This window comes from Epinephelus fuscoguttatus, linkage group LG3 (assembly GCF_011397635.1).
Source record: "Epinephelus fuscoguttatus linkage group LG3, E.fuscoguttatus.final_Chr_v1".
In the NCBI taxonomy this organism is placed as follows: Eukaryota; Metazoa; Chordata; class Actinopteri; order Perciformes; family Serranidae; genus Epinephelus; species Epinephelus fuscoguttatus.
In genome coordinates, this window is record NC_064754.1 from 24,672,625 (window position 1) to 24,695,715 (window position 23,091).

General features: G+C 39.5%; 2 protein-coding genes across 4 annotated transcripts; both read right to left on the reverse strand.

The window, feature by feature from the left end:
- Window positions 1-245: 245 nt before the first annotated feature.
- casp3a (caspase 3, apoptosis-related cysteine peptidase a) lies at window positions 246-6,989 on the reverse strand. Its single transcript, XM_049571989.1, has 6 exons — window positions 6,773-6,989; window positions 6,241-6,380; window positions 2,450-2,578; window positions 2,192-2,367; window positions 1,980-2,091; window positions 246-1,887 (listed from the first exon to the last, which is right to left on the reverse strand). The coding sequence occupies exons 1-6, from the start codon at window positions 6,829-6,831 to the stop codon at window positions 1,658-1,660; spliced, it is 846 nt and encodes a 281-aa protein (XP_049427946.1). The 5' UTR covers window positions 6,832-6,989; the 3' UTR covers window positions 246-1,657.
- Window positions 6,990-9,475: 2,486 nt separating this feature from the next.
- On the reverse strand, window positions 9,476-21,668 carry LOC125885643 (oxysterol-binding protein 1-like). 3 transcript variants are annotated; one of them, XM_049571314.1, is made up of 18 exons: window positions 21,509-21,668; window positions 20,123-20,292; window positions 19,600-19,808; window positions 19,295-19,457; window positions 19,095-19,206; window positions 18,802-19,000; window positions 18,562-18,676; window positions 18,208-18,271; window positions 17,927-18,094; window positions 17,571-17,816; window positions 17,315-17,435; window positions 17,082-17,185; window positions 16,838-16,933; window positions 15,776-15,960; window positions 15,436-15,665; window positions 15,259-15,297; window positions 14,338-14,385; window positions 9,476-12,615 (listed from the first exon to the last, which is right to left on the reverse strand). In XM_049571314.1, the coding sequence occupies exons 2-18, from the start codon at window positions 20,254-20,256 to the stop codon at window positions 12,473-12,475; spliced, it is 2,376 nt and encodes a 791-aa protein (XP_049427271.1). In that variant the 5' UTR covers window positions 20,257-20,292; window positions 21,509-21,668; the 3' UTR covers window positions 9,476-12,472. The 3 variants fall into 3 exon arrangements, with proteins under 3 accessions (XP_049427271.1, XP_049427272.1, XP_049427273.1); XM_049571315.1 differs by lacking the exon at window positions 15,259-15,297; XM_049571316.1 differs by lacking the exons at window positions 14,338-14,385; window positions 15,259-15,297.
- Between the last annotated feature and the right edge of the window lie 1,423 nt (window positions 21,669-23,091).

The window sequence follows — 23,091 nt, forward strand, 5'->3', positions numbered from 1 at the left end:
TATTTTGATGACATTACATATATATATATATATATATATATATATATATATAATTTATTAAATTAAAAAAAAAAACATTTCTAAGATTCCTCCACATACCACTAGAGGGAACTCACACACCACCAGTGGTACATCTACCATTGTTAACCAATGCCACATGAGAATGTGAACGCTTAAATTTTTAGGAGCACCATAGATGTTGATTTTCTCTACTGTAAGAGCCAAAAACAAAACCAGTAACACCATTTACACACAAAACAATGGAAAGTGGTTTTTATTTTTCAGGAAAGCATTACACCAACCTCACAGTATCACTGCTTACAAAATAGTGATATAAAAAAGAAGCCAAATAGTGACGTAGGATACGACTTAAAAACTGGATTGTCAACCAGTGAAATATTTTAACAGCAAAAGTGATTGTAGCTGGTTTGCTGTAAACATTTACTCGCAAATGACCAGCACCTGGATTAGTACACAATCAAATTGTGCTTTGTCTGTTATAAATCACTCACTGCTGATTGTTACATACAAAAGTATGACTCACTGTTTCAAAATAGCTGACTGGAAATCATTTTTTAAGAAGTTAATAGCTGTAAGTATTAAAGCGAAGCGAAAATGCACCCTATTTTCCTTTTAAGCCTTAAAAACCATAAATACAAGATACAACCTAGCATGAAATGTAAACTTGTGTTCAAGTATGAAAATGAAAAATGAAAACATTGTGCAAGTTAGATGGCTTTACTCATGCATGCTATGAAGCCTGACACCGACTTATATGAGAACTTTCACAGGCAACAGTTCATTCAAAGAAATCCATATTTAGAAAATGAAAAACATAAAAAAAAAATGTAATTCTGGAAAAACCAACAAGATAGCTTGATGGATAATCCTGAATTTGCTACACAAAACTGTCGTTAAATTTACCTGCTGAGTGCAGCATCTTGGCTTCACACAGCTCATCACGTACTGTTTCAGTGAGTAACGGTGAATAATTATTACTGGTTTTGCTGGTGTCGCTACATTGACTCAATAGTTAAAAAAAGATAATGTATATGAAAAAACAACAGGCACAGAAATGACAGACATGATCCCTTCATTACAAACGTCTAACATAAACCGCTGACTCATAAAACAATTGATGTAGAGCAGGATCTCTCATCTATGGTTTCATGATTAACAAATATAGAAGGTCAAACTTCCTATTAAACTGGCTCCCAAAATGTTTCCCTGAAATGTGTATAATGTAAACAGAAAAGAGGTATTCTCTGGTAGGAAACTGTGAGCTTGGAGTTGCAAGGTCGATCATGTTTTATCTTTAGATTCATTATTTTTCAGTGTTGTTTTTTGTTTTTATTTCAAATTGACATTGTTTTTAAAAATAACCTTTATCAGGTTAAATGTTTAAGAGAAAATACAGAATAATATTTCAGAAGGCGTAAACTTTTAATGCCTTATCTCAGAACTGTACTCCACACATAAAGCACCCTATAACACCAAGCTTGTGAAAAGTGACACATCTACTCTCCCAGAAACATGTTAGCTGAGGTGTCAAGAGATATTCAGTCAGACAGTGTAACTAAAATAATTCACAAACACCAACTCGTACACATCTTCATGCCTGTCTCCCGCAGATGAAGGCCGTAGTCTTCTGATGACTTCAAGGAGAGAAATACATCTCTTTGGTCAGCATTGACACAATGCATGGGATCTGTTTCTTTGCATGAAAGCCTGGTGAATTAGAGACAGACTCAAACTCTACTGCCACCTTGTGGTTCACTCGTGTCATGATGTGCTGAAGCTCCATGTCTTTCCCATATTTGGTGATCATATCACACAGTGACTGCATGAACCAGGACCCGGTCATAGTGTTCCTCCATGAGTAGTAGCCTGTAGACAGAAGAGTGATTGAATAATTGGCATGTCAATACAATGAATAAAAAAGGGATTAATAAGTATACGGTGTTTGTGTGAGTATTAACCTGGAGCTGTGGAGAAGGCATAGAGAAAGTCAGCTTCTACAGGGATCTTGGTGATGCCATCTTCTACACTGTCTGTCTCAATGCCTGCATCCAGATCAGTGCCTCTGCAAGCCTACTCGATGTGCACACAAACAAAACGACACTTGGTTACACGTCACTTTAGCAAAGCTCAATGGAAGTCAGCGCAGGAAGGAGACGAGCTCTTACAATACCTGGATGAAGAAGAGTTTGGGTTTTCCCACCAGTGATCTGCAGCGATCGCCTCGAAAAAGTGACGTCAGGTACTTGAGCTCTATTGAACCATCCGTGCCAAAGAACACACCCTCGTCTCCATGACTCAACAGGACGCAGATGAACGAGGCATTGCAGCTGTGATCTTCCTTTGATGCTGAATAAACAGAAATGTACAGCATTTAATATATATTTTGTGCAAGATGTTATAAAAAACAGCAGGTGAATTCTGAACTTACCAGAGATTAAAACCTGTTTCAACTGCTCGACTGACTGGTCGTTGTAAACCTTCACTTTGTAACCCAGCTTCCCAAACACTTTCATAGCATTGGCCGCATCGACATCTGTTCCGTTTCGTTGATTCATGCCTTTAAATAACAAAGCAAAGACAATCTGGTTACTTGAACACAATGAAAATGCAACTACAAAAAATATGGAAATATGGAAAATAAGAAACCAACATATTTCACTTCCCCGTAAACAGATTTAACCATCAGCACACACTGTAGACAAGTTTATTATAAATTGTAAAAGGCCCTGCACACCCACGATAACCGACAAAAAGATGATTAATTGTTTTAGCCAGTGAGACTTCTTCTATCACAAGTTTTCCCACAATACAATATTACATCGATGCTTTGGACAACGATACGATATTTGCCAATATCACAAAGTCTAGCACAATACAATTTTGATTAAATTCAGGTGCCTGCAATGTATATGACACTGTAACAATTAATACCCTCATTGTCTTCTTCTTGCTTAATTACCATAGTCTGGGTGGCAATAGGCAGCTAGCACTGTTTGAATGCTTCGGAAGCAGGTGTGCTTGGATGGAAATGGCGACACAGACATGCCATGAGAATTTCAAATTAAAGGTGTATCTTAAAGATGACGTATTAGTACACCCCTAGTATGTGGGGTATTTTGTTTACGTGCCTCACAGGGCCATGGATTCAGGTTGTTTTGTGGGCAACATTTCAATAAAGTGAAAACCACGCCCAACCTGCACACACCCGTACTGTGATGGTGGGACTTTGGAGTGCACCCTTTCTTGTCTGGTTATCTCACATAAGTTCCACATATCTTCAAACTAATTGGCCAGAAAAGGTGAAAACACCTACACAGGTGTAAATAATGAAATTATTGCTGGGTGAGTAGCATTGCTGTCAAACTGTCGTGGCTGATTAGGACACCTGAATAGTACGGAGCCATTGTAAGTTATTCGTTACACCTGTTCTTTCTCTTCTATGACATGTTAAAGTGTCTGCTGGGAAAGAGGCAGTTCAATATATATAAGAGATCCCTAAGACAGGAGTGAACACCTCTTATTTAGGTACAGTAACTGTGGTCACTTTCCCTGCTTTTACACTAAATCTTATTGGCTCTGGCTCAAAATGCTGCAATATCCTGGAAACATGCATGGGAAATTACAGAGTTATGTCAAAGTGTACACATATCTACCATAACAGGAATCTTTTTCTTGGTTGAACAGGCTTAACCACTGCTGATGTTTATCCCACTAATATAATGTTCTTGCTCATGGAACATTGTTGACCAAGCAGTCATGTGTGTTTGGTTAGTCCTGCTATACGGGTTTGTCAAACACAAGTCTGACAGTAAAATGAGACGTTATACAGTAACGGTGATGCAGACAGAGCAGACTGAAGTTGCACTCGCCTGCATTGATATCCCAAGGTCTTCTCAGACAGATAACAGAGACTCTTTCAATAATAGCATAGCAGCTTTTCAAGCTTACATTGCACGGTGCGACTAAAAAGTAGGCAAGGACTGAGGTCATACAGTCTCTCCAACTATTGTAGACAGCAGACATCTTTATATCCAAACAGAAGGACGCACTGGATAAACATTCCCTTATGGGTCCTGCTTTACAAAATGATTATGAGCATCAAAAGGACACACGTGACAAAGCTGTAATGGCTGTCCTTCTATATCCTGCCACGCTAAAACAAGACTACCACAATATCCAAGGGACTGGGCAATTCAATAAATGTACAGACTTAACTTTCACATACACAGAATTCTCCACAGTGTTTATCAAACATGAAAGAGGAACTAATAAACCATGGGTACACATGTGATGCCGGATCATACAGTGTGTCATGCGGGTACCTGAACTTCCTGAAGAGCCACTGATGGCATGCTAGGCCGGGAGTTATTGAATTATCTTATTAAATGTAATGATGCATACAAGGATTAGTACAACTGCCTGCTTGTTCTCATTCTCACTAAAGCCAGCGAAAGGTCTTCGACAGAGCTAACGTGAACATCTCATTAACTGGCATGGGATGCAGTTAAATTGGATCCATGGCAACGCGAGTAAATTGGGTCCCTGAGCACACAGCCTCATGAAGGTGTGGATGCCAGATGATTGATTTGCTCTGTTGTACACTGAGATGTCCATTTCTGTAAAGAACTTTTGTGGAGCTCACACTTATCATCAGTCCTCCTGATGACGCAGTCGGACAGACAAACCTGTCCAACACAAACTTGTCACCAGACAGAGGAAAAGTGAGCCCCACTGATTAGAAATCTCATTGTGAAATTCAAGGTAATCAAGCAATTGCCGATTGACCAACTGCACAGAAGTGGCATCCCTTCACAATTAAAGGCAAATCTATGAGTGACATCTAAAGAAGGAGTCCCCCTCACTCAGCTTTCTGACAGAGATGTCCTCACACCAAAGTAATCTACTATAACTGAGGGATCAAGTAGAGATGCCTGTGTGGGAACGGGTAGCAACACTACACGGATACCAGAGACACCTTTACAGCCAGCTAACCTCTTATTCCTAATGAAACATTTAATGGTGTACATCTGAGCCAAGAGAACCATTGACCCTGGACTAACTTCTTGGTTTAGTCTAGATCAGTGGTTTCCAACTGGTGGGTCCCAGTCCAAAAATGGGTCGTGGGTCCATTCTGAATGGACGGCAAGTGACTCCTGAATGTGTCACGTCTGTAGAAAACACATTTCATTTTAAAGAACAGTGAATTTCCAGCACAGAGCTTTTATTTTTTAATTGCTGTTTCCTGTTGTAGAGTGACTGACTAACAAAAAACGATTTGAGAGAGCCAGAAAACAAGCTCAATGACATGGCCAAATGCAAGTCTGACCCTAAATGTATTAAACTTTGTGAACCTTGACCTGAACCTGGACCTGGACCTGGACCTGTTGGGAACCACTGGTCTAGATTATTTAAGCTTTTCAAAATGGCACAATTTGAAATCTCGGTGAATCTTTTTTTGGATTGCAGGAAAATACCACCAAACCTGACATCAAGAGACAACGACTGGGGATACCAAATCATTATTTTTATTACACTGTAACTACAAATTACTTTTTTGATGTGAAATTGATGTTGAAAATGTGACAAATAACAAGTGCCTATCATGAGAAGAGTTATTTTGTCAGACTAGAGACAAAAACTCAAGGGTATTTACTATTTAAATTACAATGACACTGAGAAAAGAATAGCATGTAAATATTCACCTTAAAGTTCATGTAACCACCTGATACTTATCTTTACTTAAAATTATTTACTTAAACATTTCTGCTAAAGACTTTCAGCACTAAGTAGAGCATGAGAGATTAAATCTGAACCAGGCTCTGTATCAAATATAACATTTTCCACAGGTAATATGTGAGGCGAGGGACTACAAGTAATTGTTTTCATTTTCTTGTCACTATTACTACAAATTAATATTTGGATAATACATTTATGTATAAAATAAAGCAAATAACAAGTCCCTGTCATGTGAAACTAATCCTTACTTTGTCTGCCTAGTCTAAAACCCAAGGTTATTTACCATTTAGATTACACTCATACAAAGATATGCAAAGCAAGTAATTATTCACATGTTGCTGGTACCACCAGAGTCTACTGTACTAAAGTAATAACTTTATGTTAATGATATTCAGCACTACAAAAATTCAATTTAAACCTGGTTTAACAAGTGTTTAGAGCAGTTTAAGTTATGCCAAAAAAAAGAAAGACCAAAATAAAGACCTGTTTTTCTGTCAAAGTTCTTGTTGTTGATGATGATGCACTGGCCGATGCTGGGGAAATTCAGACTGTATCTGAAGCTGTGCGCGCTGGGCTTGGCGTCCACGTCCATGGGAGCAGAGGCAGACGAAGACGACCCTGACCTGAGGGACAACAACATCATAAAACACTGCATAATCTTTAAATCAACAGCAATGCACACAGAAGAAACCGCTAATCCAAGGTGAGTAGGAGGACGCATTCAAAGTGAGCAGTCTTTAAACCTGCAGTACTGCTTCATATAACGTTATGACCGTTATGACATGAATAACACAGTGCTAAAACAATTTGTAGACACACAAACAAAAGCTAGTATTTCATTAATAACTAGCGGGTGAAGTTTTATGTTAGTTACAGGATAGAGGGGAGTTTGGGATATTAACAAAGACGAACAGCTTCCTCACCAGTGTTGTAGGTCAGGACAACAATGAGCTGCTACAAATAAAGATAGCTAACTTAATAACTAGCTAACTAAGCGAAATTAACCGTGACTTACCATTGTCCGTCGCTACTCTTTGCGTCTGTGGAGTCTTCTCCAGGTCCGTTAACCGACATATTCCTAATTTAGTAAATTAACCACACAGTAACACAGTGAATTTACACACCCTATATGGTAAACAGCAAACCCAGCACTGCTAATGCTAATGCTAATGCTAGCGCAGGGAGACGTGAGGATGTACTCTGGCTAGCTAGTAAACAAAGATGCTGATGTCATGCGGAGAGACGCCCTCGTTTTAAACCCCCACGCCTGCCGAAAAGGCCCAAACTCTCCCTCGTGAGGGGCGGAGCTAGTGTTTTCTTTTTCTTTTTTCTTTTCTTGTAAATACAGAGGTAAAATTTGGATCATACACACGCGAGGAGATGTATGTATATTTTCAGATTGTTTGAATGTTTACATTGTATTTATTCAATATAAACAGTCTCTAAACACACCAGCCCTCACACTGAGGTCAAAATGCTGTACCAAAACCTTCACCACACTGATAGGAATAACAATTCTATATGACATTTACTGACCTTAAGTTAGTCAAATAAAAATGTAATAAATGTAAGTATTTAAATATGATAAAATACTGGAATTAGCCTGGATAATACCTGCTGTTTTAGAGTTTCAATTTAGGACCGTAAACTCCCCCACACTGCAAAATCCCCCAAAATTCCCAGAGAAGAGACAGTCCTGCTTCTGATATTACTCATCATCTCTCTCTCTCTCTCTCTCATATATCTATCTATCTATCTATCTATCTATCTATATATATATATATATGTATATATATATATATCTTGCTCCTGAACTCAATCATTAATTTCTCTTATAAATAAATATTTCATGTAAACCTAGAGTCATCTAATGTTCATGAGATGTAATGATCATTAAAAATGTATCACAAAGATGTTATACCGTTCTAAGGGTTTGGCAGGTTATTATTTTTGGTTCCCAGAAAATGAGACTCTGACTAATCTAAAGCCTTAATAGTTACAGATGCTACTTTCTACTTCCACTTTACTACACCTCTACATAAATTTGACTGTTAGTTACTACGTAGGCCTATGTTTCAAATAAGGTCCCTCCTCACAAAACATACAGTCAGTTTATAAAATATGATCCCTTGTTATAGACCAAAACTGTACAAAAGAATAAAAAGTCAGCCAGCTAAAGCATGCATATTTTAGTCAGTCATTTTCAAAATAATTTGTTTGATATTTAAGTACACTTAGCTAATATTACTTCTACTAGTACAAATACTTTCTCATATTACTTTACTTAAATATAATCGTAGATGCAGGACTTCTGCTAGTAATATGGTATTTTTACATACGTCATGGCACATTGCATTCTGTGTAGTGGTGGCCATTTTACATTCATTCATTCATTTTCAACCATAAGTACACACTGACGACAAACACAAATCAACAGAGAAGAAAAAATGAATGTACCAGGTGAAGATCAAGTGCAACATTTCTTACTGAATGAAGCTGAGCAAAGACGCACAGAAGGCTACTTTGAAAAAAAGAGAATTATCAGGCTCAATCTGTATGCACACAAAGAGTTGTCTGGTGATCTAAACGAGTCTTCCCAATGCATTTACAGATGTTTTTCCTACTTTGTATGTGTGAGCTCTCACACACTGGAGCAGTGGATGGGTGCAGGTCCTGCAGATTTTCAGATCTCTTTGTGTCACCACTCTAAACTCAACATAACTTCTTCTTCCAAGACATTTAGTCATTTGGTCAGGTTGTCTTTCATTTAGGCCACAGTTTGGTTGTTAACGTTCACTAAGTCTGCTTTCCAACCAGCACACTGCTGTTGCTACAGTGAACCTGCTCTCAAGCCATGGGTAACCAGTTCCTGTTGCCAACTGGAGCGTGCACTCTGCACACACATGGCTAGCATAGCAGAGTCTTGTACACATGTTGGAGCTCTCCTGTTTAAAGTTGAAGTAGCAGTGTGGACATTGGGAATTAAGACAGTCACTGACTTTCCAGCCTACTGGATGATGCCTGGTGGTATGGACGAGGTCCAACCACAGGTGGGCTTTGAGATTGAGTGTTCCTCTGGTGCAGCAAAGACGAAGGCATTTGACAAGTGCATCAGTGGAGAGAGAGGACGGTCAGGGACATGGACTTGTCTTGGTTGCAACATAACCCCAAAACCCACACATTCAAACTTGTCAGCCCTACTGAAGATATTGCACACTCAGAACAAGGCTGTTTTTCTTTATGTAATGGACTAATACCATCATTATGCAGACCCTGTTTCCACTCTTACTAAAGCAATGGATCTGAATACTTCATATGATGACAATAAGTTAGCTACCACATGTGATTTAACAGGGGCTTTTTTCACAGATGACATTTTGATGTCACAATAGGAAAAGCTGCTTCAGTTTAAGGGACCTAGTGGTGTGCATGCTGACTCACTTGTTGTCTTAATTACCTCCCACAAATGTTTTTTTTTCTCCAAGTATAGCCAGTCTCTTAGTACATCCATTACACTACATTACACCCACTACATTTTTCCAGCTCTGTGTTTGTAAAATGATCTCTGTCAGCTACAGGGTGTGGCAGCCTGAAACCTGAGTTAACTACACAGATGGAGCTGTACATTTCTAAAACAAAACTATCTTTTCAAATCATTTACTAACATTTTTCAGCATTCTTATGCTGCTTAGCTTGGTAAAATAAAAACCACCAAAGGTAAGCACTTCATTCCATCTTTAATATTGACAACCTCTAACACAATCCTGTTTAAAAAACACTGCATTGAAGGACAGAAAAGGTGAGAGTCAGTACATGTGTACATTTTAACTAAGGTACATATGTTTGCATTTAGCGAATTGATGGTTTAGGAAAAGTTTTCACAACAAACTCACAAAATGAACTGATGAACAAAATGAAACAAACTCCTCAGTCGCCAACATCACAAGCTGACTGTAAAATCATAAAGGGCATGACAGATAATGGATGTATGTAAGTGCAAGAGCAGAATTGTGGGAAGCTGTGGCGTTGTGTACAGTGACAGTTCATAACAGGAAACAAGAAAGGGATGAAAAAGGTAGAAACTTAAGAAAAAAATCAGATGCACATGAAAAGATGGAGATACGCAATTAAGAGCAGTGGCTAATATATATATATATATATATATATATATATATATATATATATATATATGTTAAAAAAGACAAGACAGACAGAAACATGTAATTTAAAACACACACACTCTTCATCATGTGTTTAAATGATGTATGAAAACAACAGTAAATCACAGTAAGAGATGGTTCAGACTAAAACAAATTAATGTCATTTAAAATAAAGCCAGCCTGGCCGGTCGAGGGTGACTCAGTGTACACTGAGCTTAGACAAAATGCATCCAGTTTTGAGTAAACAATGATGTAAAAGAAAACAAAAGTGCATAACTGCCATTAGATTCTCTATCAATACCAGTTAATATTACAATTACTTTAATATATTTACACAGAAATATTTGCAATCTTGTTTTGTGATTCATTTTCAGTGTTCTCCTTTTTAAGTACACTTGAATATAAAATGAATTTTCGATTTTCCACCAGCCACACAGTCCTTTCACTCATATGACAGAGAACGACAAACACAATGACAGAATTTTTTTGCAGCGTTCACACATTTCATGTTGTGCCACATGTATACACACTGAGGCACTCTTATTGCTGGCTGTTAAAAAACTACACTCACAACACACGACAACTAAACTATCCTACGTCAAGATTAAAGCTATGATCAAGAAGTTTTGAAGGAAACCAGGAAGACAAAACACACTTGCCTCATGAATCATTGAGCCAGCAGAAATCAGCACGCAGCTCAGCTCTGCTGCACTTACAATTAATCTCAACTGTTCGAAAGCCTCAACATTTACTTTGAAAGCAGAGTTTAAATGGTGGATACACATTGTTTTAAAGAGGGCACAAACTTAATATATGAAAATACTGCAATTTGTGTGCTCGAGTGAAGAATCAAAATAGAGTTTTATCTTTAACGGAAGGATTAGTCTCGATCTCATACACTATGATCAATCTAATGAGGCTCTTGCTCTCAATAACCTGGTCAACAGCTACACTCTTTTAATAGCAACTTAACATTCTGTTTTAGTTTGAGCATGCCCCTTTTAGAAATTGGAAAAAAAACCCGCATCCTCTGCCCCCCTTTTATGTCAGGGGAGCTTGACACTGCCTCGTAGGTCAGGGTCATGGTGTCCCACAAAACATATTTTTACAGGGTTTCTGTGGGTCTAAGGAACAAAGTTACAAGATTTACTTTGTAAAAATGGAAAAACTTCTGTTGTAATGACAACTATAGAATGGTACCAACTTACTCAAAATAGGTGGATTTGGTCTTAAGTTACTTTGAACTGCTGAAGGGAAAAGGTCATGGGGAAAAAAAGGCAGTTTCTAAATGTTTTCGTCCCCAGTGCCGTTAGTATTTCTATACATCATATTTTCATTGGTGCTTATACAAATTTGACATTACCTTTTCAATTCATGGTTTTCAATGTGGTATCATATTAACAAAAGAACATATTTTCTATTAAACTAAATGCACTACACATAGAAATGTAATTTTTCCGCAATACAAAAAAGAATAGAAAAATCACTACATTTAATTCTTATATAGTGAAAAAAAGGTAAATCTATGTGAAGAAGACGACTGCAGTTATTTGTTAAGATGGCCAATCCACACATGACTGGGCCAAAATCTGAGGAGCAGCTAAACTGTGGAGTGTTTTCATGCTGCTCAATTGTATCTTATACAGAGTTGGGGGATATCAGGAAAAAATAAAAAATCACACAAAGATTGTAAAATGGACTAGTGGAGTACAAAAACTAAAAAAAAAGGCTAATGTGTAGATATAGTATACATCTGGAGTTCATTTAAGGGAATGAAGTAGCACCACAAATGACTATAAATGTAAAGGCAAACTCTGCATCATGTCTTGGTGTTGGTGATACTTTTTAATTTATACCAGCCCAAAGATAATAAGTCAAATATGCCATTAATTACTTATTTTAAAAACAGCATTTATCTTTTCTGTCAGAGCCACTGAAGGCCATGCATCTCTGCATGTGTGTGGTCTGAAACTGGTATAATGAATATTTCCTGTGTGAACTATTAAAAACTCTGGGTATGATTGACTCATAGTAGCGCCATGTTGGGGAACCTGCAATAAACTCATTGCAAAAGTAGTCATAATCAGGAGTGCACAACACAACAAACACATAGATTACATGTTAGGTAGTAGCTCTCGATCTCTAAGCAACTCTTGTATATTGTAAGATGTCATCTGCTTCTGATAGTAGTGCTTTTAAAGTAAATGCATTGTGACATCACCAGAAAAACCTGCTGCCAAATGCAACTCATAGGCTGTACCAAAGAACCCTGGACTGAGGACAGGTAGTGGACAAAGACAAACATCAGTGTTTGAGAGGCAGTGAGAGGGGATTCTGAACACTAATCAGCTGCAATGAGCATTGCATCTACTTTGAAGGGTTAGGTCCAGATGCCCATTACCCTGAGCAAATTACTGCTGCAAAAGGGGAGTTGAGTAAGGTGATCAGTTGAAGCTACGGACACTGCAGACAGGTCGATGTCAGGCTTGATTCCCCCCTTAAGCTGATGTGAGGTTTGTACACCACAGAGGAAGACAGGCTGACTCGGTGGGGGGTTAGAAAATGTCAGGGCACATGTCCCAGCTGCCTTGGTCTTTCGCCTCCCAGTAACCGCCCTTGTAGATGTGCAAGGTCTCTCCGGAAACGGGGTCATCAAACTTCTCAAACCACAGTGCTTGGTAGTTGTCTGGATGGGCGCCTAAAGGAAAAGAAACACGCTTTTACAGAGAGGGAGCTTTAGAAGGACCTGAGGTGAGGGTTAAGAAGCCACTGAGCCATGTTAACACATCATGCTTATATGAAGCAGACATGCTCTCAGATGGTTGACAAAGTGACAGTTAATGTTTCAGATGGCATCGTCTTCAGATGCACCTTACTCAAACCAACCAAACATGCTGTCAGTTTGGTTTGTTTGTTTGTTTGCTCGTCTGTCAGCAGGACTACAGAAAAAACGACTGACCCAAATTTCATAAAAGTCGATGGAAAGCTGTAGCGTGGGCCAAGGAAGACCCCACTACATTTTAGAGCAGATCACAATCACAGGGCGGATACACAAATCATTTTTCACTTTTGCCAACACTGCGAGACAAGAGGTCTGTCCTCTCTGGCTGCCCTTCTAATTATGATTACGATTACTCAATGAAGTCGCCAATTTGCTCCTGTGCCATATGAAGAAAGATTCAGCCTCACAACCAATGCCCACACTACACAGGATCACTGTATACTGAGCAACGACAGACAAAATGCTACTCTATAATATTCAAGTTCTACGTTTGTGCCAATTCTACAGTGAGCTACAGTCCTCTATGACGTTCCCTAAAGACTACCAACACAAACCTAGATAACAAGACTAAATAAAACGGGATAACAAAGAGCAACACTGTTGTGACTTGCTTTTGACTTGAGCTCCATGAGGACCTTCATTGCCTTCCACTGAGAGAGAGCAAGTTGCCAAGGATGTAAAGAGGAAATGGTGAACAGAGTGGCTCTTCAACTAAATTGAATTACTGGAAAATGTGAAATAATTGCACTGTATGCATTATGCTATGATCAGAATACTTGCTTTGATAAGGGGAGATTGTTGGTCCATAAGGGGCTGAAAATAGAAGAACTGAGGATGAATCTTTGAGAGTTAAGACATAAAGGTTTGGGTATGATCTGAAGATGGATGACACAAAGAAAGACAGTGAATGAAATGTAAGAGGCTACTTGCATGCGACGGGTGTGAGAGGGGGAGAGTCCTCTGTGTCAGCTTAACACCAGCACAAAAAACAAGGATGTGAATCCTCAAACAAAATCCAAATGCCACACAAATTTATTGTTTATGTTCATTTTAGAAGTGCTGTGGGTAGCATTTCAAGCAGAATAGGCTCTTAAAGTATATATTTTGACAGCTAAATTCTAAACAATTTTGAACTCTAACTCATATCATCTGGTCTCACAAAGAGGACCTATTTTTCTTGCTATCTTTGGCTGCACTCAACTGCCCTCAACTGCCCTTTTCCCGTTTGTGATATTCAATTCAATCTAACTTGGTGGCAGTGTGGAGGCTGATATAAGCTACAGATTTTCTTGGTGATGGTGTCAGTTGTTAAAAGGAATTCTAGTTACTGACAAATAGTAAAAAAATTTAGTGATGTTGAGTAATATATAACCTGTCATCATGACACTTGTAGCTCAGCCCACCATAAAAAAGAACAGTTGTAAATGCCAAGTGAGAGAATCTTGAGCATCTTGTTCTGAACAGCACGTGACAAAAAGCAAGTTATCAACACATAGTAAGTGTAGTGAGAACAAGCCTATCAACTTCCCATGGATAAATGGATATATATGGTTCATTTTGCTGCCACTGCTTTGATAAAATGCTACTCAAAGCACCTTTAAAATGACATATCACGGTAAGCTGTGAAGTGATACTTGCTTTCATCAGAAACCTCATTTGCTTCTGTGCCAGTCTCCACGGTATCAGCTAAATGGAACAGAAATGGATGAAGGGATGGTAACAGTGTTTGAGAGATGATGTAGAAAACATGTGGTAGCTTCCTATTAAAAACATATTGTTTATGTGTTTTGGCATCTAGAGTTAAAGCTGGGGTAGGCAGTTCCATAATAACCTTCAGCATATTGTAATTCAAGTGGTCTGAAAGAACAAAAAACTTCTGCACCTCCTCTTGGCTTTCTTTTCAAGTGTTCTTACTGGCTGTTCTACAAATGCAGATGTGCATGCACTTCCCTTCAGATGGTGAAGCCTAATTCAATGGTGGAGAATCTTGCAGAGAAAGCTGCTATTCTAGCATTGGCAACAACTGCCCACACTGTAAAGCACCCCAAAACATGAAGACTGACTTATAAACATGTGGAGTGTGAAAGAGAATCAGTAAATGAAACACAAAAGGTGTCAATATTGTGACACGTTTCAGAAATAGAGAGAAAATGCATCCAATAGTTTAGCCTTCTGCTAATCGTAGCCAAAAGCTCTGCTGCAGCTCATTTAAGTTCATGTTTATGTAGCTAGCTAAAACCTCGAGTCACAGTATGTCATCTCAAAAAGCTTAGAAGGCTCACAAGTTTGCAAAGAAAACAGGACGGCATCGGAATCAGAATCGCGATCAAGATGATTGAAATGAATGGCTACTACTCATACAGGATACTGTATAACACCTGTGTGCATAAACTGTGCTTGTCTGGGGGGAGGGGCTCAGGACAGAGAGGGGAGAGCTGCAGGAGGAGGGCATATTTTCATATTCTTGGGTCTTTCTCTGCGTCTTCCACAAAACTGCCTACCCCAGCTTTAATGCAGCTTCTATCAAGGGTGGGGAAAGGCTAAGAGAAGAGTACTTGCTTTTCAAGGGTGAATCATTGACTGAATCCTCGCAGACAGCTTAGAGTTGAGACAGAGACAGGCAGACAAGGTATTTCAAGACAGACAAAGTGGGCAGAAGATGAATGGACAGAAAAACATTGAACAGAAACACCAGACAGAGAGATTAACTCCAAAACAAACTTCCTTCTTTTTTACCTTCCTCAGGTGAGCTGGCTGCTTTAACAGCCTCCCTCTCCCTCTCTCGGCGGACAGAGCGCTGTTTCTCTTCTATCCTCTGCTTCTCCGCGTTGGCCTCATCCCAACGGCCGTCCTCCATTAACCTCTGGTCAGGGCGTCGCCGACTGTCCGTTGGAGCCACTCCCTCCTCAGGTTCATTGAGTGTCAAGGCCAGTGAGGAGAAGAAGTACATGTTTTCTGCTCCCTCCCTAAAGTCACCACCATAAAAGATCAGAGTCACAACAACTTACAAGGTGTACACACTGTCCCACTTTCAATTTTCTCAGCACCAGCAATCTTCTTTAAAGCAGAAACTCACGGTAAAGGGTTCTTTCTCCAGATTTCTTTGGCTTTGAGGGTCTGATAGACAGTCCTCTGTTTGCCCTCAGTGCCGTTCTCGCCTTTACTGCTCTGCATTATCCTAGAAAACTCCATCTTCTCATCCCAGGTTCCTGACAGCACATAATGTGCCTTACCATCCTTATCTGTTACTACTCCTGTTACCTGACGGACAAACACAGCTCACAGTTAAAGAGTGGAATCAAAGAGCCCACAGTGGGCAGTACAGGAATTCACATTCAACTTACACTTAGTGGACACCCTGTAAGCTGACATCTAATGCAGTTAAATACAACAGCTCTGCTAAATTCTACCTCCATTACATTTACAATGTTCACTTTTTGATTGACATTGTGGGAAATGTGTAAATTCAATTACACATGAATATTAGAGACACCTCTCAATGCTGCAAGTAGACTTAGGTAGAAAATTGTATTGGATTGCACCTAATAAAGTGGCAAATGGGTGTATTTTGTTTATTTGGTGTTAACTAAAAGCAGAAAGCCATATCCACTACACTGAAAATAATTAATCAACATTATTTCTATCAATTAAAATTCAAATTTAAAGCTACAGTTTATAAAAATAAGTTATTTGCTGAAACTGTCACTATATTCACACAGAATTACACAAGACAGATACTGCGAAAAAACAAAATGTCTCTCTGCCTCCTCCTAGTGCTCTTAGTGGCAGTTGCAAGTGTCGAGAAGTCTCCAACGCAACCATGTCAAACTGTCAAACTACGCAGCATCGATCAAGTATGAATCAAGATTCTGTTACTACATTGCCTATTTCTTACCTCACATGTATTCAGAAACATATTTTAGTGTACTGTTTAGCTGTAAACCGAGAAAGTCTGTGACCCAGCCAGCTGGCAAGGCTTTGTTTTCACTTGACTGTTTTCGACATGATGGCTGGGTCACAAACTTTCTCACTGAGGATATGAAGCTTAATTTAATATATGAAAGATTCTTTAAAGTTTTAAACACATGCAATACGTTTTATATGATTAACAACAACAATGTATAGAAAAGCGAATCACCTTTCTTGGTACATCTCTGGAGAAGTAGCTGTAGGGAGCAAACTTGAGGTGGCAGCGATCTCCTGTCTTGTGGTTCACCACATCTATCTCCCCTGACTGGAAGGGGACAAAGTGTTTTGTTGCTGAAGCATTAAATTATAAACCTTTAAAGTAATAAGCAAAGTGTTCTATAAAGACATCTATGTCATTTACTGTATTTATTCCTGAGTAGTTAGCTGTAAGGGTTTGTCAGCTTTAAATATACCTGGTCAATCCATAATTTTCCAACGATGATGTTGTGTACTGTTGTAGTCACTTTCTTCCAAGAGTAGTGATTGTTGCTCTTGTCAAATAAACACTGGATAGAACCTGAGACAGAGAGGGAATAATGTTAGACCTGGTGGCAGTGGTCATTTTTAGCTTGCTAACTCAAGTATTATTTTAAATATAAGAAAGTGTGCTGCTCAGACTTGCCATTTGGTCTGCACACACACTCACCTAAAGGCATGATGGAGAGATATTTTCCTCTAAACTTGCTTGCCAGAGTAATTTCTTGTCTGAGGGTCCAGCCCTTCTCAGACATGGCGTGGTGAGCTGCAGCAGGCGGGTGGTGACTCACCTGAGAAGAGGCGAATTAATTGGAGAGAGAGGAGAATTACAATTATGTGATGGCTTAAGACAATTAAAGTAATTAAACGTGCCTGCATAATCATCCTTCAAGCATGTTTGTTTTTGCAGTGTGCTTTCGTCATACCTGTTCACAGAGGGAGCGGTAGCCACATTCGTTTAGCCGATCAAGCTCAAAGGTTTCTCCCAGCAGGGGATTGAAGGGTTTCCCTGTACGGTGGACAGTGGTGGAGTAGGAAGAGACTGTGAAAGCAGCCACATAACACATCTGCTCCAGAGAGCTCTGACATTTAGCAGCCTTATCCAGCAGCTCGTAGTACTCCAGGTCTTCAGACAGACGTTGCAGCATTGAGAGGGGCTCGTTGAAATTCACCTAGAGGGTACAAAATGACAGAGAGAGAGAGAGAGAGGAAGTTTTACTATTTCTGATTCCTCTCACAAGGAAAAGCCACTGGGATACCAACAAGAGAACAAGTTTCTTACAGGCATTGGTATCTTTGAGAGCTCCTTTCCAATACAGTTCTTCATAATGCTCCACAGATTGAGGTAATAGTTGGGCTTGTCAGGGATACGAGTCCGTCTTTGTCTGACTGGTTCTAGCTCAAGAGGCTGTGGAGACTCTGGATTGGACGCCAAAGACAGTTCATCAAACTGGAAGAGGAGGAAAAAGAGCCTTGAGGGTCACATGACTGTAGAGGTGTTGACAACCAGAGAGGACAAGTCAACAAATCAGAGCCTGCTCACACAAAACAAACTTAACGTACATTTACCGACTGATCGTCCATTCCAGTCTCACTGCTGATCCCACTGACGTTGCTGCCAGATCTCCTGGTGGACAGATAAACAAGGAAGAATGACATTTAAAACAAAACAGCACACAAGGAGAGAAACTGGTAGGGAGTGATACGTCACTTTGACGTCAGCAAGATATGTGACCCATGACCAGATTATCATGGCTTATAAAAATGCAGCTCAGACATTTCATATATAACCAGGACATGTAGATGCACATCAGACCCTGAACATGAGTTGCTCTGTTTGTCTTTACTAGTAAATACTCTTGTACTACACATACAGTACGCTGCAGTGACGTTTGAAAAAGACAGACAGTTAACAACCTGTGATATTTGGGGTCAGCAGGGACAGTAATAAACTCTGCTGGGTCTTCCATAGCATCAAAGAACTCATTGTCATCATCCTCGTCACTGGCGTCACCTTTTCCTGAACCACCACCTGAGGTGAAGAGAAACAGTGGAAGAATAAATGAGGCTCAATTGGCCTCGGTTGACTGGTGCAGGTACGTGACATCAAGGGTCCAAAGGTGGAGGAAGTTCAGCTGGGGATATTAAGAGCCTTACCTTTGTTACCTAAGGCAGGATTGCTGAATGACGGGGGGAGGACCGTAGCTCCTCTGAAAGCTCTTTCCAAGTGATTGTGCTGTTTGGCCAGCTGCTCCAGAGTCTCCTCCAGCCGTATCCTCTGGTCTCTTTCAACCTGTAAGGCCTTCTGCCAGCGCTTACTGTGGCTCTGGGCCAGGGAGAGGAAGTCTCTACATGCCTTGGGGAGCATGCAAAAACAAAAACAGTTTTTCAGGAAAGGAGTCAACAACAATGTTGTGCCTTCCTCAGAAATCAACACCTGGGTAACTTACATTAATCATAGCATTAGAGGTGATTCTGAACAGTGTGGCTCTTTCAGTAACTTGTCTCATCTTTTCCCCCATGTCCCCTCCCACACGAAGCCCCTCCAGTTCTGACAAGGACCTGTGTGTGAGGAATAAAGGAATGAATAGAGGAACAAATAAAAATTACAATGACCCTTTTTTCTTTGGACAATATTGTTTCACTCTACCTTTGGAGGGCAGAACCATGCTTGACAATAAGATCATTACAGGTGTTGAGGTCCTCCACCTTGCTGCTGAGTGTGCGTAATGTGGACTGGACTTCTGAGTTACGGCAACTTCCACCCTGTCCTGAGGTGGGGGGCACCGCAGGACATTCATCACCCGAGTCATCTGAGGAACAAAAACAAAAAGATTTAAATACTTTCCACAAAGAGAAAGACACACACACTGTATGATGCTGGCATTGGTGCTGCTGTGTAAGATGTTTTAATATTCATTCTCCTGCATGCGACATATTTGTTATCCCTCTCACCAGATTCAGCCTGCATGCGGACAGCCTTTGCCTTGGCGAGCTCCAGAGCAGTGATCCATCGCTGGCGCTCTACTTCCGAGCTGGCCTTCAAATGGTAGGTCTGCGCCCCTCCATTGGAAATGACAAAATTGCAGGAATCCTCCACAGCAATATTGGCTGTGGCCAAGTTGATGGTGCCTCGGCATGTGTGACCCATCTCTGCCTGGGTCCTGGAGACAAACAGAATGAAAAACGGTCAAATGCAGAGTTTCTAATTCACCATAGGGCAATTAAACAACAATATATTTGCTTGACATTGATATTTTAAGTACTAATTTAGGTGTACTGAGCAAAATGAAAACTCAAATCTATTCTCTATCAACCTCCCCACTGGCACACTTTCAACACACATTATCAAAGTTAGTGACACCCCTTGTTTGCCATGCCCCTTCCCCTTAGGTACCACCTTGGCTTCCTGTTGAGCCAGGAAAAACCCTGTAAATTGATTACATATTAAAAATTCAGCCATATACATGTAACATACCTGTAGTAAGACAAGAGTCCATTACTCAGAACAAACCAGCGTCTCTGGTAACCCTTAATATAGTTAGTCCATTTGAAGAGCCAACCCTTGTATGTGTCTCCAGGGGTTGGAGTGGGGGGCTTAGGCTCCGACATCACGTCAACCTGTGGTTTCACTGGGTGAAGTTATAGCTAGTTGGGGGAAAAAACAAGGTTTACATTGACATTTAATTGCTGGACACTTGACAACTCACTCTGCCTAATGAACATAGACCGTATGCACAAACTGGTCTTACAGACCCTAGCATCACAGAGTAAATTGGCTTGTAAATGTCCCCACCTACATGAGGTATTCCCAAAACAATAAAGGGAGGAAAGAAAATACAAACCATAGGATAAGGTAAACCACAACCAGGACAATTTTTTTTTTTTTAATTATTGGAAATTGTGCTTGTTTTCTGTTTAACCTGGATCGTGACATCCTATGTTCTAATTGGAAATGTTATGATGGACTAGATGGGATCTGTTTCTATGTGAGAATGTACTGTATTCTGTGGACAAGTCAATAAAAAGCATAAAAGGGGAAAAAAAAGGCTTGTAAATGCCACACATTTAGATTCATTGGCTCCTTGTGTCATCCTATTGTGACATAAATGCACTTATCATGAGTTAAACTGGGCATAATGATGTGCTAGTATAACTCTCTGGTTCTTTCGAAGTGTGTTAACATCAATAAATGCTAATCATGCAAAAATCATTCAGTAATTCCAGCCTGCGGAAGAAAACATTGAATCAACACACAAATACTACCCTCTCAGTGTTGGCTGCAAGTAGTTGAATTTACAGTAACGTTATATGAATGAAGGCTGGTTGCTCGTTGTAACAGCTGTGAACGTTAGGTGAAGCCACTACTCGATGATTAGCACATTAAACTCTGTTTCTATAATGTCACTGTGATAATTTGCAGCTAAGATTCAACGTTAACTTGCTATCTGCAAACTACAACCAATGGTTCAGCGCTGACATGACTCCTAAAATAATCTGTTTAGCTAACGTTACTGCAATGTAACGGCAACTCTATAACACTGAGGAAAAAACGCTCAGTCACGATAACAGTCATTATAATCCATCGGTTATTTTCTAGGATGACATGTTAGCGTAAAGTAACCACAGCCGGGATCATGTGAGGTGATTCAAGGAACCAGAAGCCAATTCCAAACATCAAAGCTACTTAAAACAGTGTCCGTCACTAAGCTCGCTGCTAGCTACCCAGCAGAGGAAGCTGTCAAACAGCCTGACACGTCTCAGACGTTGCTAGCGATCATATTTCAGCTCTCTCAGCGTTTCTTTGTCCGATGTTTTGAGTGACATTTAGACGTGACTATATTTCCGTGACGCTGATCCTTACCGTGCAAGCCTTTAGCTGTTATGGGTGTGCATGTCGTGTTGGTTGAGGCGACGTTAGCTCGCTGGTATTAGCTTTGCTAACTTCTTTCATGGATGGAGGACAGCTACTTTGCTACAGGTTCTTCTTCTTCGCCTTCTTCTCTGAGGTTTTACGGTAGTTGGCAGTCGTGACGTCGCATTACTGCCCCCCTCTGGTGATGGTCTTCGCTGCACATAACTGTACATCTATTTATTCTTATTCTTTTGATGTAAATATTGTAATAACCATTATGGCACAATACATTTTTTTATGTCTGAATGTAGCATATTGCACATATTTTGTATATTTTTACATACTGACAGTCTTAAAACATATAACTTTATGTATTAACATAATTCTACTTCATACTCCTATTCTTTCTTCTGATAATCTATCCTTTCACTATTTCAATTCAAACCGACTGTAATGAATCACTATTTCCCCCCGGGGATCAGTAAAGTATTTCTAATTCTGACTTTTTAAGTCATGCAGCTTGAACAGTGTCTCTCATAAAACCAGACAGCCACGTTGAACCATCCACACTCTCATAACCTTTATACACTGGCATCTACTTGTCCTGTTTAATTGCGCAACAAGCACTTGTGTATATTTTCTGCATGCTAGTAGAATGTGCTCCACTGTCTCTTTTTCCTTCTGTTCCCATAATATTTCAGTTATTGTTGCTTTTTTCTGTTATTATCTGCCTTTTCTTAACATACCTACTTTACTTTGGGATTGAGTTTTGTTACGTGATTCCAATATTGTCTATTTATTTTGTGCTTTATAAATAAATTTGCCTTGCTCTTGATGTCCTTTTGCTTATTTCCACCTGGTAACTGGGAATCACAGCTGCAGACCCTGTCACATCTGTTTGTGCATCCTTTGATCCATCAGTAAAAATCTGTACATACTTTAACTATAGAAATGTTGTTACTGTGCCTAATCTTAAACAGTTCCAGATTAACACATGAATAATCTAATACCCAGACAGGTCTAATAGGCCATACCACAATTGAAGAGAGCTCATAAAACTGGAAAGGACACCCTGCAGCTGATCACCAGCCAATGTCATGTGTCCCTCGACAAAACTTCATAAGGCTGCCATCTGCAAGAAGTATGAAATTCCACTCTATTTTTAGACAGTATGTAATGTAATCACTTGTGGAATGTTTTACATAATATGGGGTTATGTTTCTCTAATTTTCCGTTAACTGCTGGCCAACAGTTATGTTATTGAATGTAATTCATAAAACATGACCATCAGCCCACTTCCTGTGAAAAAGTATCTTATTAGTGTAACTTTTAGGATGAAACTACAGCAGTGGAAACTGTTATCTGATTTTAAAATATAATGACACCATGTGAAATTCCACAAAGCTTTTTCAGTGTTGTTTTTTATATTGTTTACTGTCATTTTAGCACTTTTGTAAACCACATTCAACTTAAAACAGGGTGTCTACACACACTTTAATTTGATGCTTTTAAAGTCATTTTCAGCATTTTTTTTAACCAACTGTTTACCAGACTGATTTTTTGACAAATGCTTATTTAAGCATTGCAGGTAA